The sequence below is a fragment of the Biomphalaria glabrata genome, chromosome 5 (genome assembly GCF_947242115.1).
Source record: "Biomphalaria glabrata chromosome 5, xgBioGlab47.1, whole genome shotgun sequence".
Classification (NCBI taxonomy): Eukaryota; Metazoa; Mollusca; class Gastropoda; family Planorbidae; genus Biomphalaria; species Biomphalaria glabrata.
In genome coordinates this window covers 22,404,642-22,426,277 of record NC_074715.1, presented here as the reverse complement: position 1 = coordinate 22,426,277, position 21,636 = coordinate 22,404,642, and the positions used below count along the sequence as shown (strand labels likewise).

At 33.1% G+C, this 21,636-nt stretch overlaps 2 protein-coding genes across 4 annotated transcripts in view; one reads left to right on the top strand and one right to left on the bottom strand.

Moving 5' to 3' along the window:
• Positions 1-14,826, bottom strand: part of LOC106068939 (brefeldin A-inhibited guanine nucleotide-exchange protein 1-like) — a 23,703-nt gene extending 8,877 nt beyond the window's left edge. Inside the window, exons 1-29 of one of the 2 annotated variants that reach the window (XM_013228449.2) lie at positions 14,456-14,826; positions 12,248-12,275; positions 11,035-11,182; positions 10,658-10,804; positions 10,371-10,550; positions 10,211-10,285; positions 9,971-10,061; positions 9,527-9,658; positions 9,252-9,371; positions 8,158-8,308; positions 7,795-8,029; positions 7,576-7,675; positions 7,185-7,307; positions 6,949-7,074; positions 6,511-6,718; positions 6,267-6,378; positions 4,497-4,531; positions 4,183-4,353; positions 3,981-4,065; positions 3,645-3,813; positions 3,298-3,452; positions 2,600-2,728; positions 2,229-2,387; positions 2,019-2,136; positions 1,641-1,787; positions 1,308-1,477; positions 950-1,101; positions 687-859; positions 363-523 (exon numbers count right to left, since the gene is read on the bottom strand). In XM_013228449.2, coding sequence (XP_013083903.2) covers positions 363-523; positions 687-859; positions 950-1,101; positions 1,308-1,477; positions 1,641-1,787; positions 2,019-2,136; positions 2,229-2,387; positions 2,600-2,728; positions 3,298-3,452; positions 3,645-3,813; positions 3,981-4,065; positions 4,183-4,353; positions 4,497-4,531; positions 6,267-6,378; positions 6,511-6,718; positions 6,949-7,074; positions 7,185-7,307; positions 7,576-7,675; positions 7,795-8,029; positions 8,158-8,308; positions 9,252-9,371; positions 9,527-9,658; positions 9,971-10,061; positions 10,211-10,285; positions 10,371-10,550; positions 10,658-10,804; positions 11,035-11,182; positions 12,248-12,275; positions 14,456-14,552 — 3,897 coding nt within the window. In that variant the 5' untranslated portion in view covers positions 14,553-14,826. The remainder of the gene's footprint in view (positions 1-362; positions 524-686; positions 860-949; positions 1,102-1,307; positions 1,478-1,640; positions 1,788-2,018; positions 2,137-2,228; positions 2,388-2,599; positions 2,729-3,297; positions 3,453-3,644; positions 3,814-3,980; positions 4,066-4,182; positions 4,354-4,496; positions 4,532-6,266; positions 6,379-6,510; positions 6,719-6,948; positions 7,075-7,184; positions 7,308-7,575; positions 7,676-7,794; positions 8,030-8,157; positions 8,309-9,251; positions 9,372-9,526; positions 9,659-9,970; positions 10,062-10,210; positions 10,286-10,370; positions 10,551-10,657; positions 10,805-11,034; positions 11,183-12,247; positions 12,276-14,455) is intronic. The other variant, XM_013228448.2, reaches the window with a different exon arrangement.
• LOC106068954 (KRR1 small subunit processome component homolog) lies at positions 14,807-21,636 on the top strand. 2 transcript variants are annotated; one of them, XM_056030414.1, is made up of 3 exons: positions 14,807-14,870; positions 15,242-15,340; positions 20,711-21,636. In XM_056030414.1, exons 2-3 carry the CDS (start codon positions 15,244-15,246, stop codon positions 21,616-21,618), a joined length of 1,005 nt encoding a protein of 334 aa, XP_055886389.1. In that variant the 5' UTR covers positions 14,807-14,870; positions 15,242-15,243; the 3' UTR covers positions 21,619-21,636. The 2 variants fall into 2 exon arrangements, with proteins under 2 accessions (XP_055886389.1, XP_013083931.1); XM_013228477.2 differs by lacking the exon at positions 14,807-14,870 and having other exon boundaries at positions 15,105-15,340.

Here is a 21,636-nt window from a genome sequence, read left to right as displayed (position 1 = left end):
ATTGGGAGCTGAAAACTCTGTTGTAAATTTATGTAATTTTGAATAACACACATGAAAACTACATTTAAAATGTGAGCTACTATAAAGGTACATAGATCCAACTGACATGACAGTGAAATTGTACATATAGTTCTATTTTAGTATATTGTGTATCCATGAAATCAAATTATCCTCAGCTTTGATCCACAATGCTTTCTAGAAGAAAGGTATTTGTGAAAGGTTTTTTTTAGACCCTCTACAAGCACAACTCAGATTAAGTTGAATCCCAAATGAAAAATGTCAAACCTTCACTTGGATTGAAACTCAAGAACTTCACGTTTCTAAACACCTCAAAAAAAAATAAACTGTATCACTTCACTTACATTTGGTTTTTCAGCTACATACTTGGCACAGTTTCTAATCAATCTAATGGCCTCCATGCTGGTGTCAGGGAATGCAGCATTACAAGCGAACTCTGAAAGACATTTCACTGCATCTTGAAAGGAATCAATGATGGCTGCAAAGTGTTTCTCAAATACATTCACTGTTGAGGAGAAAAAAAATACATTTACTTTAACAATTTCAACCCCAATTACTTATAGACTACTGTATTAAAAAGCAATAACAATTCAATATCAAAATAACAAATCATTAGCTAAATTAGAAACATTATTATAATGACTAAGTGAAATAATAACTTTGCTTACAAATAATTTTTCCAGTGGTCTGAAATGAGAGATCCACTATGCCTTCATCAATGTCTGAAGCAGCCAAATGAAAAACACTAAAGATATTTTTCCATCCAGATTTGATGTTAGCTGCCTGAGAATTGACCATCTGAGCCACACATCTTACCACCATATCACGAATAGCTGGAGATCTTAGATGTAAGACGAAAAATTTGTATCAACTGAGAGCACTTATTTATATATAACACAATTACAAACCACTAGATATAGTGTTAACTTACTTATTTCTTTTCATTATGTGCTCAAAAGGACGCAAAAAATCTTTTTGAAATCTAAAGTTGGCAAACTCTCCCTTCTCAATAAACTTCATGGAAAGTTGACGAAGAGAGTCAACGGCAAAAAATGCAATGTCTTCATTTGGATTACATCCAACCTGCAATAACATGAGAAATCTTTAAAATTATAGCAGCAAGAAATTAAATCTTATAACAAGCATTGTCAATCAATTTAAGCTAATTATTATAGGTACATCTTTTGACCAAATGTAATTTTTAAAAAGAAAAAATATTTACTCACAAAAAAAGATAAGTTGATAGAAGCAGATATGTATTTTTAAAAAATATATATTTTGTGTGTTACCTTATTAAAATGATCACTAAGGTAGTGCCAAATGCGAGACCACTGAAGACGAATACGACCCATGTTATAGTAAGATATCTCTACAATTTTTTGTAAGCTAAACATTCGAGGATGAGATGTACTAGCAAGTTCATCCATAGACACTTGACACAAAGCTCGAGTGAACTCAACTAGTGAGAAATAAAAGTTTTAAATATAAAATAAGTTTTTGATCTATATTATTCCTACAGCATGGTTTCATTACATTTTCTTTTTCATTTTAAATGTTTTGAAATAGGCTAATATTTTACAACTATTTAACACTTATACACTAATTGCCTCAGTTCAACCTACCTATGGCATCCCCATCCAGCTTCACAGAACCAGTAAATATTCTGTCCACTGCCACTACAACACTCTGTGAGCTTGTTTCACCAACAGTTTCCTGGAAGTTTGCTAGTCTCTCTCTGTTCATGTGTCCCATGTTACCTTTAACTATGGCTGTCAATTCAAGTGTTAATGGAAAACATTATAAATATATGAAGGAGAACACTAGTTTCATTTCTTTTCTGAAATGGTGTTAATACATTCAAAAAAAAGAGTCTGCCAGATAGTCTTTGATAAAAAGCAGTCCTAATTTTAAAAAGTAAAAAAAGCTTATTTTTTAATTGAGGTCAATGTAACATTTTATTTGGCTATAATTTGAGTCAATTAAAACTTTTGTAATTTTACCTTCTGGGTCATGGGCTTCAACAGGATTGTTAGAGTGAGGACCACTAGTGATATATTTGGTTTTCACTCCAGTCCCGATCAACTGGGCTAGTTCAAGCTGGGAGATACATCTTAGGATCTGAAATTGAAGGAAAATGGCTAACTCACTGCCCCAACATGAATGAACCAAGCAGCATGAAATAAATACAATTTCAATGATAAAATCATTACCTCAAGCCAAGACTTGCCCAAATAGTTTCCATCAGTGTGTGCTACAGAAATTAATGTTTTTATTGTGTCAATATTCTTGGTCTTCATTTCTGTGATAGGAGTTGCACAAGTGAGTAGAGTGAACCTAGCCAAGGCTTGGACATAAGCATCTCTCTCCAGCTGATCAAGTTGAATTAGAAAATAAACAGTATTAACAAGAAGCTCAAAGAATACCATTTTTTTAGCATAGTCTAATCATACAAATGATGAAGTGAGCCAGTTTTCTATTATTTGTATTCTATAAAGAACTTTCTGTTCTACAAAGCTACCATACAATCTGAGATGTAAATAAAGTTGAGGTATCCCCCACCCATCTCAACACAAAAACTGACCTCCATATGAAAGATACAGGCTATTCTAATGGCACATCGAATGCCATCTAAACACAACAAAGCTATCTCATTGTCATCACAGTCTTGTAACCCAACACTGAAAGCTGCTAAAAAAGGTGTCCATGCTAACTGAAACACAAAAGTCACAAATTTTAAAATATATCTTCACATTTTTTTCAATCTCTGAACATTCACAAAAGTATAGTGCCATACTGATTCTCAATTGTTTAACAAGTACAATCCTATAATAAAAATATTTTTAAAATAATAAACAGACTTAAAATTTTTAAGCTCTTCTTGTTTAAATCTCTCAATAATTTTAGATACTTTTGAAAAGTGCATTTGTTATTTTTAAAAGTACCATATCTTTAAGAAAATTCTATATTAAAGTTTCAAGATCAACACAAGGTTTGAGAAAATTTTAAATTAAAGGTGTCAGATAGTCAATTTGAAAAATATTAAAATGATGTTTCAGTGGACAGTGAAACATTCAGAGCTCAGAGAGTTTTTGTCTTATTTGCAAAGAGTTTTTTCTTCACCAAAATAATATTTAAAAAAATAATTAAGATTCTTTAAGAAACCTATAACTCTAATTAGAGGTGGAAGTTCCAATCCCATAATAATAACATAATATTCTAGATTCAACAGATTACTAACAAATACTCGAGAAAAAAGATACGTCAACGGTCATGACTAACCTTGAACATAGGTCTAACATGTTCTTGGTGAGTAGCACTAGTAAAACTGACTTGACAGTGGCTGACACTCTCCATCAAGGCTTTAGCAGTTTGCGCCATGTTCTCCATCTCTAAATTGTATAGCAAACGTCTCTGTTTGTCAGATGTAATATCTTCTGTACACAAGAGAAACATTCTTACAATCAGCCCAATGTGAAAATGAATTCATTGCTTCCCCCCCCCCCCCCCAATTTAATCATATACATGTTTTCTTTCATTCAACTCAAAAAGTTAGCATAGAAACATGAGCTGAAAGAAGAGAAAAGGGTAAACGCATACAATAATATAAATAGAATGAGAATACATACTGGCTGTTGTGTTAGGCTTAGCACCACCATGAACTTTCATTTTGATTTCTTTGCCAGCTATTTCATCATAGATGGCTGACAAATAGTCTGCGGGTAGATCTTTGCTATCATTGATGCCCCGATTCATGCGAATGTATTGTTCTTTGGTCATCTTTGAGCTAGGCTTAACCTACATTTGTAAAAAGCAAAAAAATTTTCCAGAGTGTCACAAATCTGTTTCCCTTTTCTACTCTAAGCATTTGTGAAAAAAAACAAAAAACAATAAAAACATTGAGCTTAAAGCTGCATTCAAATATTTTATGGCAGAAAATTGAGCTTCTAGACTGAAGAATGTACCTGTGGATTATGTAGATCAGTTGTTAACATGATGATTGAAAATGCCAAAACATAGGCTGTATCAGCACTAGCAAAGATCTCAAGCCTAAAAATATAGATAAAACAACAACAAAATATTTGGCGTTTATATAACATAAACACATTTATAACTTTTTTTCTTTAACAGTTAAGTCAGAAAGTTTTATAACAAGCAAGTGCTTACCCTTGGTTACATTCAAAATATCTTGACGCAAATTTTTCCATAAGCCTGTCAATCTTCTGTGATTCTCCTGGAAGTCTAAAACCTTCTAGGAATTTCCTCATAGCAGACACAATGTCCATACTGGAAAAGTCCATCTGGTCAATGTAGGCATACATCACTTCTTTGTGTAGCCTCAAGTAGTAGAAAATAATATAAGGTAAATACAATGCTTCCTTTGTAGTACAATAAAGGCAAAAATACAGAAGAAGATAGATGAAATGTTTAAACAAGAAAACTTCCAAGTAAATGTACGAACAAGCACAATAAATGCTTACTTTTCATTTTCACCCAGAAAATCTCCCACGGCAGTCTAAAACAGAACAAAATACAAAGATTTACAAATTGATACATACAAAAAAGAAAAGTAACTACACAAGCCTTATGTGGTCAGTGTGAGTGTATGCAAATAGAATTATATATTAAGATTTTTTTTAGATGGATAGGTCTAAAAAAAAAACCCAGGTTAGAACAACTGTATACAATAAGGAATAGATAAAGGAGATCCTGCTGGACCAAAATTAAAACAAAGAACCTTTGGGTTTACAAAGCCTTTGTCAGTTAAATACTAGCAAGGAAGAGTATGAACAAAAAGCTAACTAATAATAAAAACTGAACTGTCTAATGTGATTGACCATAGAACAGACCTGCCTACCAAAAAAGTCCAAATGCGTAACGCTGATGGTCAAAATGCGTATTTTGGCACCAGAATGCGGAACACTATTTTGTCATATATATATAAAATATTCTAGATGTCATGATTAGATCTACGATCTAAATCTAGATCAATACGACAATAGAGATGATATCTAGACTAGATCTGGATCTATGTCTGTATAATGAATATAATCTACTCTAGATCTGGGCTCAAGAGTGTTACCAATGCTGTGGATCTGCTACAAACGTAGGTCTACTCCAAACTTTCGTAGGCCTACCTTCATCCTTGATCTATTCTATACTAAGACTAAGAATCTAGTCTAGATCTAGACTAGATGGTAGTAGATGTTATTGATCTAGATCTAGACTAGTCAATCTAAATCATACTACAACTAAATTGGATCTAGATTGTACTTGTAGAGTAATGTAGAGAATCATGACATAATGTAATGACTAGCTAGATCTATTCCTGTATAACAAGTTATCTAGAATCCAGATCTAGATCTAGACTAGATATCTACAATATCACTCAATGTGTTTTGAATCGATAGCACTTCGATATTTTTTCTATACAAATGAATACGGGAATCAGGGATTCAACATAATTAATTTCTACTAATGAACTTACAAAACATAAAAAAGTCATGTTGGTGTATCAGCTAACTGACGGTACCAACCGGCCACTCCATCACTCTCGCGTTCTTCATTTCTAGACTAAATCTAATTGCTTTTAAGAACCAATCAACGTATAGATCTGGACACAATGTGTTCCCCCACCTTTTCTGTCCCCCCCCCCACACACAGGACGGCTTAGCATGACCTCCGTGACCGCTCGTAAGCTAGTCAAGAGAGGGGGAAAAAAGGATACGAAATGTGTAACGCGACGGGTTAAATGCTTATTTGCGTACTGACTGTCATTTTTGGGAGATTTTGCGTAACGAATACACATTTTGCGTAACGGTAGGCAGGTCTGATAGAAGCAAATAAGAAATGCCCAGGTAAAAATTATGAAGAGGAGAGGGCCAAACTAATGTTGAAAGTAGGTGATTGTGACAGTTTCACAAAAGAGTTGGTGTCTATGGAAAGGGAGTAGTGTGTTTTTCCCCATTTTATTGTACTGTCCTTTGTTTTAGTCTGGCTCAGAAATCTTTGGGACCGAATTTGGAGAGTTGGTTGATACAGAACATGACTGAATATGTCTATTTATGAGAAACAAACGTTGTAAAACATCACTGAGAGGCAGAATTGATTAGCAACAGGATTTTCAATGTTAAAAGTTAACCTAGTCAGGTTTTTACATTACTATAAGATTAACTTCATCAATGTATCTGCCAATACTTGAAAGCAAATCAATATAAACAAAAAAACAAAACAACAACAGAGAATCTTACTTTGTTTAAACGTTCTTCATTAAGTAAGAACTCAGCTATATCTTCAGGTAGTTTCCCAAGCATTTCTTGTTCTTGTAGATATTGAATACCTTTCAGAGGCTTCTTGTTGAACCTACCAGCCAATACAACCATAATAAAACAATGTCTGCCAATAAACTAGATATATACATGCTTTACTAGCTTTTTATTTATTTTCTTTTAAACATTTTAATTTATTCCTATACAAGAATAAAATAAAACATACAGATCTATTCCTATCTCCATGACTTCTTTCTGTTGCTTAAGGACTTCAAATTGTTCAGGATTATCTGCAGGTACATTCCCAGAAGTGGGTCCATTTAAATTAGTAGGTGCACTTGAGTTTGAACTAAGAGAGTTGGTGCTTCCATAGCTAGTCATAGTTCCACTTCCAGAATCATTGTCAGTTTCTGTATAAGGTTTACTGTCTTGCCCTTCAATCAAACATTTCAAGTTAAGAAAATTTTAACAAAGCTCATAAATGTCAATGATTTCAAAAATTTTAATTTCAAACAAATAACAATAACGATTGCAAAACAATTATGAAATGTCTGAACAAAGAAAGTCAACATGCTGAAAGAAGGTCAATTGTTTGGCCCTTTCTAAGTCTGTACATCACACTAGTAGAGTTACAGTAGAACAAACAAAGTGGTTTGATAAATACCTAAATTGGATTGAGAATGAGGGTTTATATACAGGTCTTTACTCCACTCAACCATACACTTAAGGATAGACACCAAACACTGGAGCCCCTTGATTCTCATGCTCTTTTCTTGATTGGGAGTGGCACCTGGAGGAGAAAGATGAGAATAAATCAGAACAATATCAAAGAAAAACTAGACGTCTACATTGTACAATTCCTTTAATTAAAATTACACTAGCACAAACAAAAACAACAACCTAGTTCTAAGGCATGTCTCCCTTGAGCTATCTTGGACAAGTCATTGATGAGCCGTTCAAAGATATTTGCTAAAGCCAAATCACAGTCATAGTTAAGATAAATATCAACCACACTCTGCGCATCTGGTGGAAGAAGAGGAAGTCAATCATTATTAAACAGATTGAATTATATATTATTAGGTAACATCAATTCTAAACAGTACACTCAATTTCATCATACAAATTATTAGTTAACAACAAAATATCTTATTATGAGTAAATTTTAATACATTTTTAGTTGCTGATTAATCAAGCAGGTCTAACAAAATCAATATATAAAAGTGGTGTGTGGGTGTTTCACGCTAAATATATTTTAACAATACACATAAATAGATTAGGCCAATAGTAGTACCTGCACAAATTCTAGTCAGTGCCTGAATGACCATCCACTTGTGTTCAAATGAACTGCTTGGAGTTTCAAGGATGTAGAGAAATATTTCTTTGAAAAACACCTAGAGGAAAATAAATTGACAATAGCTATTGTATATTCAGTTGTACCCTATATATTTCATTATACTCACAAAAATCTAAAAATCCTGAGACATTAAAATGTAACAATTAATATAATTACCTCAATCTGCATTTTCAGGTGTTGCTTGAAATGAGCAAGTAATGTTATAAATATAGCAAGAGAAAGTTCAAACACTTCAGGAACAGAGCTGACACCATTCTTTGAAAGAGCAACACACAAATATTGCTTGATGGCATTAATGAACATTGCATTGGTGCGAAAAACTGGACCAGCACTTTGTAGTATAGACAGTAGAAGTTGGAGGGATAAAACTTTAGAGCGCAGTTCGTGGGACCTATTTCAAAGAACACACAAGGATTAGATGTAAGTTGCTTTTCTAAATTTGTAAAAGTTAATGTAGAAATTTCAAAACAAAGTAGCTAGTTTTTTTTTACTCCATTAGATTTATTGAAACATATATACTTGGGGTCAGGAGGTCCATCCCCTAAAGGTTTCATTGAAAGTTTACACAAGCTTCTGAATACAAGGAAAGCATCTTTCTGTAATATGTGACTAAATGCTCCTTGAAACTGTTCATTTTCATGCCCATCATCAGGTGAAGCATTGGACGCTCCTGGATAGAAATAAATTAATTTTATTACATTACTTAGTTGTTACAAGTTACTAGAGTAGAGACACATTAAATATTAACCTGCATGATCATAAAAACTGGTGGACACAATAAAACAAACAAAACTTTCAAATGATAAAACAAAAACTAATTGAACAGCATTCTTAGATGTCCAGCTATATTTAAACTCACATGAAAAGAGGTGGGGAGGGGGGCTACAAAAGGAATCACTGAAGTAGCTTAAAACCAAAAGATATTAATGGACCAGATCCCATTCCAGATGGAATATTTCATAATTAACAACATCCGATCTCCAATATTCAAAATACTTTTTTAGGTCTTACTTAATGAAAAATTGTATAAAGAATGAAAATTAATGCCAAACTCCTTTTTTTTAAAGCAGAGATATCTAGGATATAACAGGGATCATAGCCGATTTCAATAATGATTTTCAAGGTAAAAATTCTGTATTTTAAAGATAAAGCAAAGCAGTAGAAGAAGTAATAAAATAAAAATATACTCAGGGTTCATAGCCAAGTTATAATAAAAGTGACAGAAATATATGAAAAATAAAGATAACGTTAAAAAAACATAAAACCACTGATTTATTATGTTCAATTTAGACCTAGATGTGTAGTCTACCCCTTTTTGGTAAACTTATTGGAAAATATAGGACCTAAATTAATCATAAATGATGCCATTCTTCCCTTTAATAAATAATAGATCTATCTTTTTTACAATGCTTCTATCAACTGAATTTGTCTGTCTGTTAGTATGGTAAAATGTTTATAGATGTATGCTGTAGTTGTCCTAACATATCAGCCTTATAGATGGATGCTATTGTTATCCAAACATATAAGCCTTATAGATGTATGCTGTTGTTATCCTAACATATAAGCCTTATAGATGATGTATGCTATTGTTGGAGACAAGATGATCTTATTACCCTCTGTGGAGTTAATCATAGCTTGAGAAGACTGTTGCTCTGGAGAAACCTGAGTTCTGTTATCCAATTTATTGGTGTCTTCAACTGCAACTTCTTTTTCTTTATTCTCATCCACATTATCTGTAAATAATGTTATTTTGTAATAAACTAATAATTATTTTTTTTGTAAAAAGCATATTCATTTCATCTTAGTGTTTTTACAGGTATATTTTTTATTTTATCAAGTAGCATTTGAAATTGAAAATCTTATAAATATATAAATGAAATGAGGTTACCCTTTGTCACATTATGCAATATTTCAGTTATAATACTTGAAGCAATAGATTCAGCTGTGATATCTTCACTTGCATCTTCTCCATTTTTCAATGGCTCCTCTGATAATGTTTCTGTAACTTCTGCATGACTTTCTGTAATTATAAGATGGACATTTTAGAAAAAATTCCATCATGGCTTCCTATCTTTACAAACTGATTAGTTTAAATTGTTTTAATTCCTCTTCCCAATGATTGCTTATTTTGTAAGTACACAATAATTTCCTGTTTCTTAGTTAACATTCCAAAAATTACATTTTCTTAGAAATGTTGAACAATTTAAAAATACAATTTTTTTTTAGAAATGTACATTTATCTTGAAAAGAAAGCGTTTAAGAAGAATCTTTTTGTTGCTTATTATTTTCTTTAAAAAAAAAAACAACAACCTAATATATTAAAACATCTTACTTTCTAAAATGCCAGTATTTTTGTCTTCGCTGCTGTCCATCATATCATCTTGTTGAACTGACACACCTTCATCCACATTTTCTTGTTTTTCCTGTCATACACATAGCACACCCACAAAAATTAAATATAATATGCAAAACATATTTGTAATGATAACAAATTTTTTGCAGTTGTTCACATGAAAATTGAAGTATAACACTATACTTGGAAATAAATTTGTATGAAATATCTAAACTCTACCTTCTGCTCATTAGTATCTTTGTGCAGTTTTTTATCTTTATTATCAGAACGTTCGGTGGATTTTTCATCTTGAACCTATGACAGGAAGTGATTTGTTTACTTACAAGAATATAAATAGCAAACTATTTTGTGAAATATGTAAAAAAAATAAAAAATTTACCGCTTGAGCTTCCATACGGCTAAAAATGACATTAAGCATTTGAGTAAGAGTTGCCTTTGCAGTTAACCGATTTACAAGATTGCGGCTGGCCAAATAAATGTTATAACAAGTACGAACAGTCTGAAGTACAGTCCCTTCATGGATTTCACAAGTTGAAGATGTCACTACTGTCAACAAGGCCTGCAAAAACATAATAAGAAAAAATAAAAATCAATACAAATGAATTGTTATCTGCTCTTCATTTTTTTTTTATGCAATTTTTTTAATATCTCTAAGACCATAATTACTTTTATTATTTGTAACTGCACTCCTTCATCTGTCTGAGGACCATTAAAACATCCACAAATTGTTTCAACTATTCGATCTATAAGCCGCTTTCCAGGGGTTGTGGAGTCTGGAATATTGCCAGTTAGGTGACCATATGCAATTAGTTTCTAAAATAGAAAATAAGAAAATAAAACTCCAACACTGTAATAAATTATTCAAGTAGCACAAAAAATATAAGATTAAAAGATCAGGTTTATTCATATATATTTAAAATAGAAACTAGAAAAGGCAACAGGGAAACAACTTACTGAAACTTAATAATTATATACAATATAACATTTTAAAAATATTTCTATTTTATCTCAAGTCAAAGCAATTAGAACTATGTCCTCATCACCTGTAAGCAATCCAAAGCAATGTTCACTATTCTGGCACATTTTGACTGACAGGCTAACTCAAAGGGTAGAAAATATTTATCTGCCTCAACAAAACCTGCTTGTTTTGGAATAGGTAGAGCAGAGGACGACTCCTTAGGCTCTTCAATGCTATAAAAAAAAAAACTTTCTTTTTAAATATAAACTTCACAGATATTATAACAATTTTTTTTAAAGATAAAATATATTTTTAAAAATTACAAATGATTCAGTCTGTCATAATAATTTGATACATATTGATCAAAATAAATAAAACATTGAAAAGAAATACAATATTTTGTAATTTGGTACATTAAAGGTTAGGAATATAAACATCTGCAAGAAAGGAGATATATATATATATATATATATTGTATAACTATTATACAATTCTGTTTAAGGATGCAATATACTTTGATTTGATACTCCTTACATATTTATATTTAAAATAAACCTTGTCTTTTGAGTTGTTTTTAGTTGGCAGTGTGCTTGTTCCCTTAATTAGTGGCGTACAAGTGATACATAAATATTTTAAAATGCCCCCACACACACACATATATATTTTGCTAAGTTTCTTGCTAATTAGGCTCTCTGCATACACTGCCCAACAGGGCTTAAAAAATTCAAGAACTTGACAATACTGGCTTCAAAATAACATGATACTTAAATAACTAATAAATCAACAACCCATACTATAAATTGGCAACTGACTACAAATCCTTCATTGTTCATAAACATTCTACCATACTAAACTCTACTCGTCTCTCTCTGTCTCAACCATGACTCTTACTGCTTCACTCTGGAATCACAGTACCGGCCTATCTTGCTGTGCTGAACTGTCCTGGACCGAACTGAATAACTCTGACACACTTATTGTTTTTATATAGGGTTCATCAAGGCTTTCTCTATGTAAATCTGAGAAAACGTCAGGCCTTTCTACATGATCCCATGACCATATCAAGGATGATATTCACTTTCTTTAGGCCCATCTCTTCACACAGTTGACCTCACAGCAAGCTGCCACATATATATCTTGATGAATATTTATCCATTATGTTTGAAAAAAAAATGTACTTAATAATGATGATTTCTGAACTTAAATAAAAAAAAATATTTGAGTTTTTATTTAGATCTAGATCTAGTTCTTTGTAAAAGTTTACATTGACAAGTTTAATAAAATGGTAAATAATAACAGACCTTTTCTTGTTTTCATTCTTCAATTCATCTGAATAAAAAAAAAAACATAAATAGTTATCATAAAGCTATAAGAATAGGAATGAAAATGTTTCAATTTAGATATCTACTAAGAGGCAAAAAGATTTTTATTATAATTATAGACTATATAGATACTATAGAGCAGGGGTCTCAAACTCATTTCAGCATGTGGGCCACAATGGAAAGTAACAACCATTCAGCGGGCCACACCACAAAAAGAGAATGTTTTTTCATTAAATTGTACGAACACTACTGTCACTGCAGTTAAATGCTAAAATAAAGTTTTTATAATTATTAATTACATTTAGTGTAGTTTATTACAGGCACAGGCAGTTTAGTTTACTAAAATAACTTGACGTTGTCCTTGTCACTTGTTAAAAAGCAGAAACTGTAGTTTCCCCAAAAAACAACTATAATTACTAGGCCTACTGCAGATGGCTCGTCACTCATCTAAGAGCGTTTGGCAGAGACCAGACCATCAACATTAGGCCTGAGGTCGCGTGTAGTGGCAAGCCCCAAGGTTGCTCTCAAATGCTTATCAGTTAGTCTTGAACGTAATGCTGTTTTTTTATCTTCAATCTGGAAAAAAAAACTGTTCGCAAATGTACGTGCAGAATTCTAGCAGCTGCGCAGAATAAGTGTGGAAACTTATCTCCGGGAAGAAACTGGTAGAAATCTGTAACACCTACATCAGCGTATTTTTGCTTCAGAACAGAGTCACACTGCAGGTACAGTAGTTCCATCTGGACTTCATCTGGAAAGTTTTTCACTTCAACTGCGAACGGAGTGGCAACAAGGAAAAACTGTGGTTCGAGAGCAGTGAATTGATGAAAGCGGTGTTCAAAATCTTCCAGTAGTCTGGAGAGGATGTCTACGTAGTCTTTAAGGCGCTGTGGTTCAACCGTAATGCTCTGTAGAAAAAACAAATGAGCCAGGTTTCCATCTGCCAGCTGAGTGGCCCACAAAGTCATCTTGTATCTTAATGATCTGATGCGGTGAAACATCACGGTAATCAGCTGCTTTGTGCCCTGTAGTTGTGAATTGAGTGCATTGAGATGTTGGGTGATGTCAGTAAAAAAAGCAAGATCCGACAAAACAATTGGGTCACTGAGCTGAGGTATGTCTCCGTCTTTCATTGCCATGAACAATGCTATTTCCCGTCTCAGTTCAAAAAATCTCTGCAGCACTTTTCCACGATTCAACCATCTGACTTCCGTATGATATAGCAACTCACCGTTTTCCGTTTTTAAATCAGCTAGAAAACTGTGGTTGAGACCCCGTGCACGTATGAAGTTCACCGTCTTCAAGACAACATCCATCATGTTCTTCATTTGTAGACTTTTGCCACAGAGTGCTTCTCGGTGCAGAATGCAGTGTATGGCTGCAAAAGGTCCCGCCAAGCTGAGCTGAAACCGTTTCTCTACCATTAATCCAACAACACCAACCTTTTCTGAACACATTGCTGGTGCACCTTCCGTAGCCACTGAAAAAAGTTTTTCCCACGTTAGCCCACACCTGTCAATACAAGCTTCCAGTTCTTGAAACAAGTCGCATCCAGTCGTCGTTCCTTTCATGGGTAGTAAGTCCAATAGCTCTTCAACAATGTTCAAGTTTTCGTCGACCCCACGAATGAATACGGCACAGTATGCGGTGTCTGTTACACCAGTAGACTCGTCCAGTGCAATGGAATAAGCTACAAAGTCTTTTGCAGCGGCAATCAGTTGCTGTTGAACATTAGTCGCTGACTCTGTGATCCTGCTTGCAACTGTGTTCGCAGACAAACTTATGCCTTCGAAGAGTTTCTTTTTCTCGGGGTAGATAATTTCACACGCCTGTAGCATACACTCTTTTACAAACTGGCCTTCAGTGAATGGTCGTGATTCCATCTCGCTGACAACAAAGCTTGCCTTCACAGAATCTTCGCTTGAAGTGGGCGGACACTTCATTTACAGATGTGTGCAGTTGTAAATCATCTCACGGCATATATGTGGTCATTGTAAATTTTATCAATTTTTTTTTTTAATTTGCTGACGTGGCTGCGGGCCACATGGGACACGCGTTTGAGACCCCTGCTATAGAGTATAGTCACCCAGTTATAATTTCATCACATATAATAATATAATGATATATTAATATAATAAATAAGTATCTGGATCTAGATTGAGATTTTAAAATTAAAATGCCAATCACCTAAAGCTCCTTCACAAGCTTTTTTCAGTTGCGAATGATACGCCTTTTTAATTTCTTTATCTGCAAGAATCTTTTCCAATGCTCTGGTAAGAAACATATCTGAGTCTGAGCTATTTCGGCAAAGCCGACCAGAAATAGTTTATTGAAGACTTTTAGATCTACTAATGTTCTTCTATTTTTCAGACAGACAGTAAAAAAATAATTAATCAATCAAACTAGTGGGCTTATTTGATACACTATATATATAGATATAGTAGTCTATAGTTATAGACAGTATAGATCTACATAGATCTTGATCTATATTCTTTAATAAATAAAAGAATCTAAACAAGTATCCGGATCCGCCATGCTGGCGTCACGTGACAACATTGAAAATACGTTTCGCATGTTGGCTTTTAAAGATTTCGATATCTAAGTATATAGATCTAATACTAACTTACAAACTTGAATCCTTAAACACACTTTAAAAAAAAAAGGAATTCAATTAAATATATACCTCCGTATCGCAAATATAAAGAAACCATAAAGCTTCTTTTTTTCATGAAGGAAATATCAAGCTAAATGTTTTATTTAGTATACACAGTTATACAGTGACAGTCTTAATAATATTCTTTTTTTAATTTTAATAATCGAATTTTTTTTTGTACGTTTTTTTTATTATTGAATCTAAAAATTGTGTGTCTGCTTAAGATACAAGTGTGCTTGTAATTTTCTGTTTCAGTGTTGTGTCTAGATCTAGACCTAGACCTATTCTTTCTTAAGCTTGGTTCTGTCTTGTATCTTTAGATATGACATCAGAAATCGAAGATGATCGCCTGACCGTCCCAGAAGGTTGGAAAGATAAACCGTTTACAAAAGAAGATAATCCAAAGGGACTTTTAGCCGGTAATAACTTTTAAATAACGTATTTCTAGGTCTAAGACAGTAGAATGATTAGATCTAGAATCTATAGTAGATTCTTATATTAGGCACACCGTATTCGGGAACTAGGTCAAATTTTTATTTTATTTTTTTATTTGGTGACGGTTTAACTTACAAAAAACTGAAAGCAGATTCTTATTCTGCAACTAAAGGACTATAAAAATAGCTGTGTTTCTTTGAATTACCACTCATAGTCAAGATTTTATTTTAAAATAAATTAGGTCACTTCATGCTTCTATACTAAACGCAGTTTTTGCGCTTTCTCCTTTAGCGCACATTAAGCACCGTTAAGAAACACCACTATGACTATGTTATTGCTAATAAATTATATATCTAGCTGTGTTAATTAAAAATTATTTAGATTGTATTAAAAGAAGTAGATTCACTTCTGCAATGTATTTATAGTATATTGCCTCTCTCTCTCTATATATATATATATTGTTTTTAGTTTATTTATATATGCTTACCTATATCCTATATAATCTATGAAATCTGTGTAGAAACAGACAGAAATAAGTCTATAAATTAATTATTATAATTTAATAAGCATGATGTTTTCAACTAGGCTACATATGTATTCTCTGTCTCTTTCTTTTAATTCCCATCTTGGCAAAGGACCCTCTTTCATAATTTGGATGTTCGTTTTGTTACACCTTAACATCCCCTCCCTCCCATAGATGCTTTTCTTTGTCTTTTCATGACTCTCTCCCCCTTCCCTCCACTACCTGTATGATAGGTTAATGTGACACTCCACGTTTAGTGTATACCTCATCTCACCACCAGCGCTCGCCTGGCGTGATCACCTGCAGTGGGCATGGTCTCTGGCTTCAAATTAGCAGCCCGCACTTTTTCTTTCATTCATAAATTATATATTCTAGATATCTCGATCTAGGTCACGTTTATTCATTGAAAAAATCATAGATTTATTAATCCCAATAATATTTCTTATTACGATTTTGCCTTGTGCACTATAGGAGAATGTGTTAAATTCATTATTATCGTTGAAACACCTCCTTTTTTAATTTTATTTAACAGCTAACAGTATGAATGTGATGGAATGTCTTTCTAAAGATGTTTGGAATCTTATTTTGATAAATCCACCAGCCTACGATCAAACAGGCTAATAATATAGCCTTCATCCCTTATATGGGTATGAATTTCTGGGGGAGGTTAAAATAATACCTTTACATACTTGATTACTGAGAATGTAAAAAAATGCCATCTGCTTTGGAAAAGCGGAACAAAAATACTGGAACTTATCTAAAATTGGATATGCACTGTTCCGAAACGTTGTTTTAAACTCCAAACATAAAAATAAATTAATTATAAACAAAAAAAGCGACATGTTTCTTAAAGGAGAATTCGATGAGCTGTGCCTTATATAAGAAGCTATAGATATCTAGACTCCAGATTAGTCTAGATCTATAATTTTTATTTTAAAGGGAAACTCTGAAGGTTTTTCAAATTTGAGTTATTGACATATATTATTATATTAATTCTGTGTGAAAAGTTGTAATAGTAAAAATTTTACCATCTTGTATTTAAATGCTTAGAAACATTTAATAAAATAATTAGTCAGTAAATTCTTGACATCTAAAAAGAAAACCGGATTCTTTGAGGTTTTGTTTTAAGCTATTTCAAACGTCACTTCCCTCATCAATACTGAAAGAGAAACTACATTTAACCAATCATATCACTTCATTCTTACAGTAGCTGTTAGGCTTAGTGACGGCCTAGTCCAGATCTATGATACAGTTATATATATATATATATATTATATACTTGTATAAATAGATCTAAAGGCATTGGATAACCAACTAGAGAAAAAAAGTAACATTTTCATCAGAAGCCTTTCCCTGTCCCAAGAAGTAAATAGATCGTGTGTCTGACTGATTCAAACAAACTGGTCAGTGTAAGGCTAGTCGAGACTACGTGTAGTCAGTGGTCATGACAAGACACCCAAGTTGAGTGGTCTGGCAAGAAAATACACACTGCCGTGGTTAGTCAAGCATGTAAATCTACTTTTAATTATACACATTTTTTTCTTTGCATACAAGATCCTTCTTCTTCTTAAACTGTCAGGTAGAGTTGAGCCTTCGGCTCTTGGAACTCTAGGCCAGCAAAAATGAACAAGAGCTCCCTCTCACCGGCCTGTATGAAAATAGTGTACACTGTTTTGTCTGGCGGGTGGGTCAGACTCACAGCAAGAGGCTGCGTATAGATCTACTAAGACCCCACCATTTTTCTTTTCTATACCAGGCTAACCGTGCGGGACACGCATTTATTATGTAACGGCCCCTTGAGGAACAGCGCCTGGATTGTGACAAGGTGGTGTGAGCTTTTTTACAGCTCCATGCAGTGCAATGAGGATGCCATCGCACCCCTTTAGGCATCCCCCACGGGAGTCTTGTTATGCTACCCTTTAGCCTAATTGTTTCCTCTTACGATCGTTTCTACCCGGGCGCCACTATGAGGCAGGGTAGCATGCCAGGGACAAGATCCTAGATCTAACTGCATAGATGAAGATATATTTCTTTTACGAGAATGTAAACTTTGCTGTATGGTCTCCAGTTATACAGAAGTCAAAAGATTTAATTAAACGTATTTTTGACGTCACATAGATCTAGAAACAAGTTATTATTTATTGCAAATAAAAAAAAATAAAAAAATATATATTCATTATTAAATCTGTAATTCAAAACATAATATATATCAAAAATTGTCAAAGCCATCAGAGTTTCTCTTTAATGATAAACTCAATCAGTCAAAGTCAATGATATAGAATCTAGATCTATTTATATCTATAATCTAGATCTAGTTAGTTAACTTAGATATAGTTCTAAATAGTTAATAGGTAGACTAGATCTAGTCTATCTAGAGTGGGAGTCTAGAGTATTTTTTTTAGAGTCTTACTTAGTTAATATATAGATCTAGATCTATAATTAACTTACTAGTGACTAGGCTAGTTTATAAGTTACTATAAGAACTAGATTGTTACTAGATCTAGATCTAGACTCTATATTGAAATTCTAGAATTACTTTAGATCTAGACTTATCTAGATATAGATGTCTATCAACATATATAAACATTCTTAAACAAATAAGAAGTAGGAGTAGTTATCTCTCCCTTTAAATATAGTCCTGGTCAGTGTTTAAATTACTACACACTAATCTGAGACTTGCACTTTTATCTACATTAAAATTAGTTACTACTGGCTTACTTGGCTATGACTTATAATATAGTATTTTAATTTAAAGGGTTTGTGTAGCAAAAGGTCACTCTTGTAGGTGTGTGTTCTAGTCCAGCCTCTTAATTGCAATTTATATCCAAGTAACAAAACTCTGTACCCATGTAGAGGTGTGGCTTGAAGTCCAGCCCCCTAATTAAGATTTACTATCAAGTAAACAAACTCAGTTTCCTCTTAACGTGTGACCTAAAGACAATATGGTATGAAGTGTGGTCGAGAGGCTAAGTACACTTGAACTTGGCTTGGATACCTATGAAGGGGGCTGGAGGTTCGGCACCTGACTCTGGCAGAGTTGTGTTTACTGAGCGCCTAAAGGCAGCATGGAAAACAATCTCCAGGATACCCCCCATTGGTCCACAAATGAGATTGGACCATAGCGTTCTGAGCATGCTATAAGCATGAAAGGCTGTGCAATATCAACTTGTTGATATTACGTCCATCCTGACTTATTGTGGTCACCTGTCTTATCTATGATCTCAGCGTTATAGACTAAACTAATAAAAGAGGGGTGGGACATGTCTTGTCTTTGTAATAAAAGATGTTTTGTGTATATTCATATATTTTTAAGCACATTATTTATTCTAAACATTTGTTTGTAAACATTAATAATTTTCATGGCGGACATTAATGGAACCACGTCCCCTTTATACAAAAATGAAATGTACTGTACTTTTGATTATTCTACAGGGATATTTGTCCGGAGATACTATCCGGTGCATTTCTATTATATATGATATATCAATCATGATGAATGGGTATATCACTGTTTTCCGAATTATGATTACTAAAACTTCAAAGCTCTGCCATCCTGCAGGAGCTTTGGTTTCGGCTTAAGATATGTAATTTAATCAATTTCTTTAAAAAAAATTATAATGTCCAAAATGTATTTAAACAAAACAGGTGTGCTTTGAAGCAATTGATACTGATAATAATGTGGAAATCTGGATTTAGTATAACTGATTAATATGATGTATAGTTACTAGCACTAGAGAACAGGCAGTCTTGCTAAAAAAGAAAAGCGAATGTGTTCATAATTTCAAAGCTTATCAACTCACTATGTATTTCTACCACACCCATTCTTGGATCAAGTTGAAACTTTACTCTTTAAACAAATATTTATTGTCTAGCAAAACATTAATAATTCAAAAAATTAAACAATTAGTTACTTAATTAGTGGCAATTAATTATTTTGTTTGTATTGAATAACAGAGAATGAGGCTGTATATATCGAGCTGCTCACATTATTTCTCCCACTTCCCATTCTCTGAAATTTGAAATTTTGCATAATTATTGATAGTTGATGACAGTACATCAATTTATCATAAAATTAACCTATTAGTTGTAATTAATTACTTTTTTTTTAATAGAAAAAGGAGATTATCCCTGCAGTATTTAGATATGTCACTGATTTTGAAGTTAGATAAGCTTTTTTTTTTTTTTTATTAAGATTTTTATTTTGCTTTTTTTTTTGTTTTTTTTTTTATATATATTTGTTCTGTTTTATACAGAGTAAAATTAATAATTACATTTTACTTAAACACTATACCAAACATTATACTTTTAAATAATATGTTTTTATAATGGCATTTAAGGCTGGCATCACATCCTGACAAAAGGGGTTCACACACAATGTATGATTGAATAAACATAGCATCCTTCCTTTTGAATGATAACTGCTGGCAACTTGACAACTTACTAGCTTTCTTGACTAGCAATACAGGTTAATTAGATTGTAGAACTACTCATTCTAGATTTTTTTTTTTTATTATTTATATTTCGTCATATACAATGATATCTAAATGAAATTAAACTCTTAGTAAAACTATATCCTTTTTCACTTTGTTTTATTTCTTCACTACAAGAAATTTTAGTTTTTGTTTTTTTTTAAGTTCCCTGACTTTAAGCAATAATTCTATACACTGTTATTGTTGCAACATTCCAGCTCAGAACTAGGAACTCTGGATCATATTGTCCCTTTAAAGAAATTCTTGTACGGGTCAAAGGGGTGAAATCAATCTGTATTATTTATTCTTAAATATGACACTGAAATCCTGTTATTTCAATTTAGCTTTTTTTTTCTTTTCAGAAAGCTCATTTTCTGTGTTATTTCCAAAATATCGAGAGAGCTACTTGTCTAAAGTTTGGCCATTGGTTAAAGAAGTACTCAGTGAACATGGTATAGAGCCTGAAATGGATTTAATCAAAGGGAGCCTTAGTGTCAAGACTACCCGCAAAACATATGACCCCTACATTATCATTAAAGCAAGAGACCTCATTACATTATTGGCTCGCAGTGTTGACCTTGAGCAGGCAAAGAAAATTCTAGAGGATGATGTTGCATGTGACATTATCAAAATAGGCTCCATGGTTGCCAAAAAAGAACGATTTATCAAGCGCCGTAAGAGGCTCATAGGCCCAGGTGGTACAACTCTTAAAGCTATTGAATGCCTCACAGACTGTTATGTTGCCATTCAGGGCAACACGGTTGCTGCATTAGGGCCACACAAGGGGCTGAAGGAAGTGAGAAAGATTGTGGAGGATTGTATGAATAATATTCATCCTTTTTTCACAATACGCACTATAATGGAGAAACATGATCTTTCTAAAAATCCAGAGATGCGCAATGTAAACTGGGAACCTTACTTACCTCAGTACAAAAGTAAAAACATTAGTAAACGTAAGCAGCCATTGAAAAAGAGATTGAAGAAAGAATATACACCCTTCCCACCTCCACAACCCGAGTCTAAAATTGACAAAGAACTTGCTTCTGGCGAGTATTTCCTGAAAGAGCATGAAAGGAAGCAGCGCAAGGCGGAGGCAAAGAGACAACAGCAGAATAAATCAAAACAAGATCGCCAGAACAAGCGTAACAAATCATTTATCGCTCCTGAAGAAACAAATGAACCACCAAAGAAAAAAGTCAAAACTGAAGCTACAGCTAAAGTTGACTTAAAAAAATTAAAACAAAAGTTTAATAAACTTTCAAAGAAATAAATAGATTGTTAATTGAAA

What these genes read in the sequence shown, in the direction of transcription:
- LOC106068954 (XM_056030414.1), top strand. Translation starts at nt 15,244, where the DNA reads ATGACATCAGAAATCGAAGATGATCGCCTGACCGTCCCAGAAGGTTGG. An exon ending in TCCAAAGGGACTTTTAGCCG is followed by an intron (nt 15,341 to 20,710) that starts GTAATAACTTTT and finishes TTTTCTTTTCAG; the next exon opens with AAAGCTCATTTTCTGTGTTA.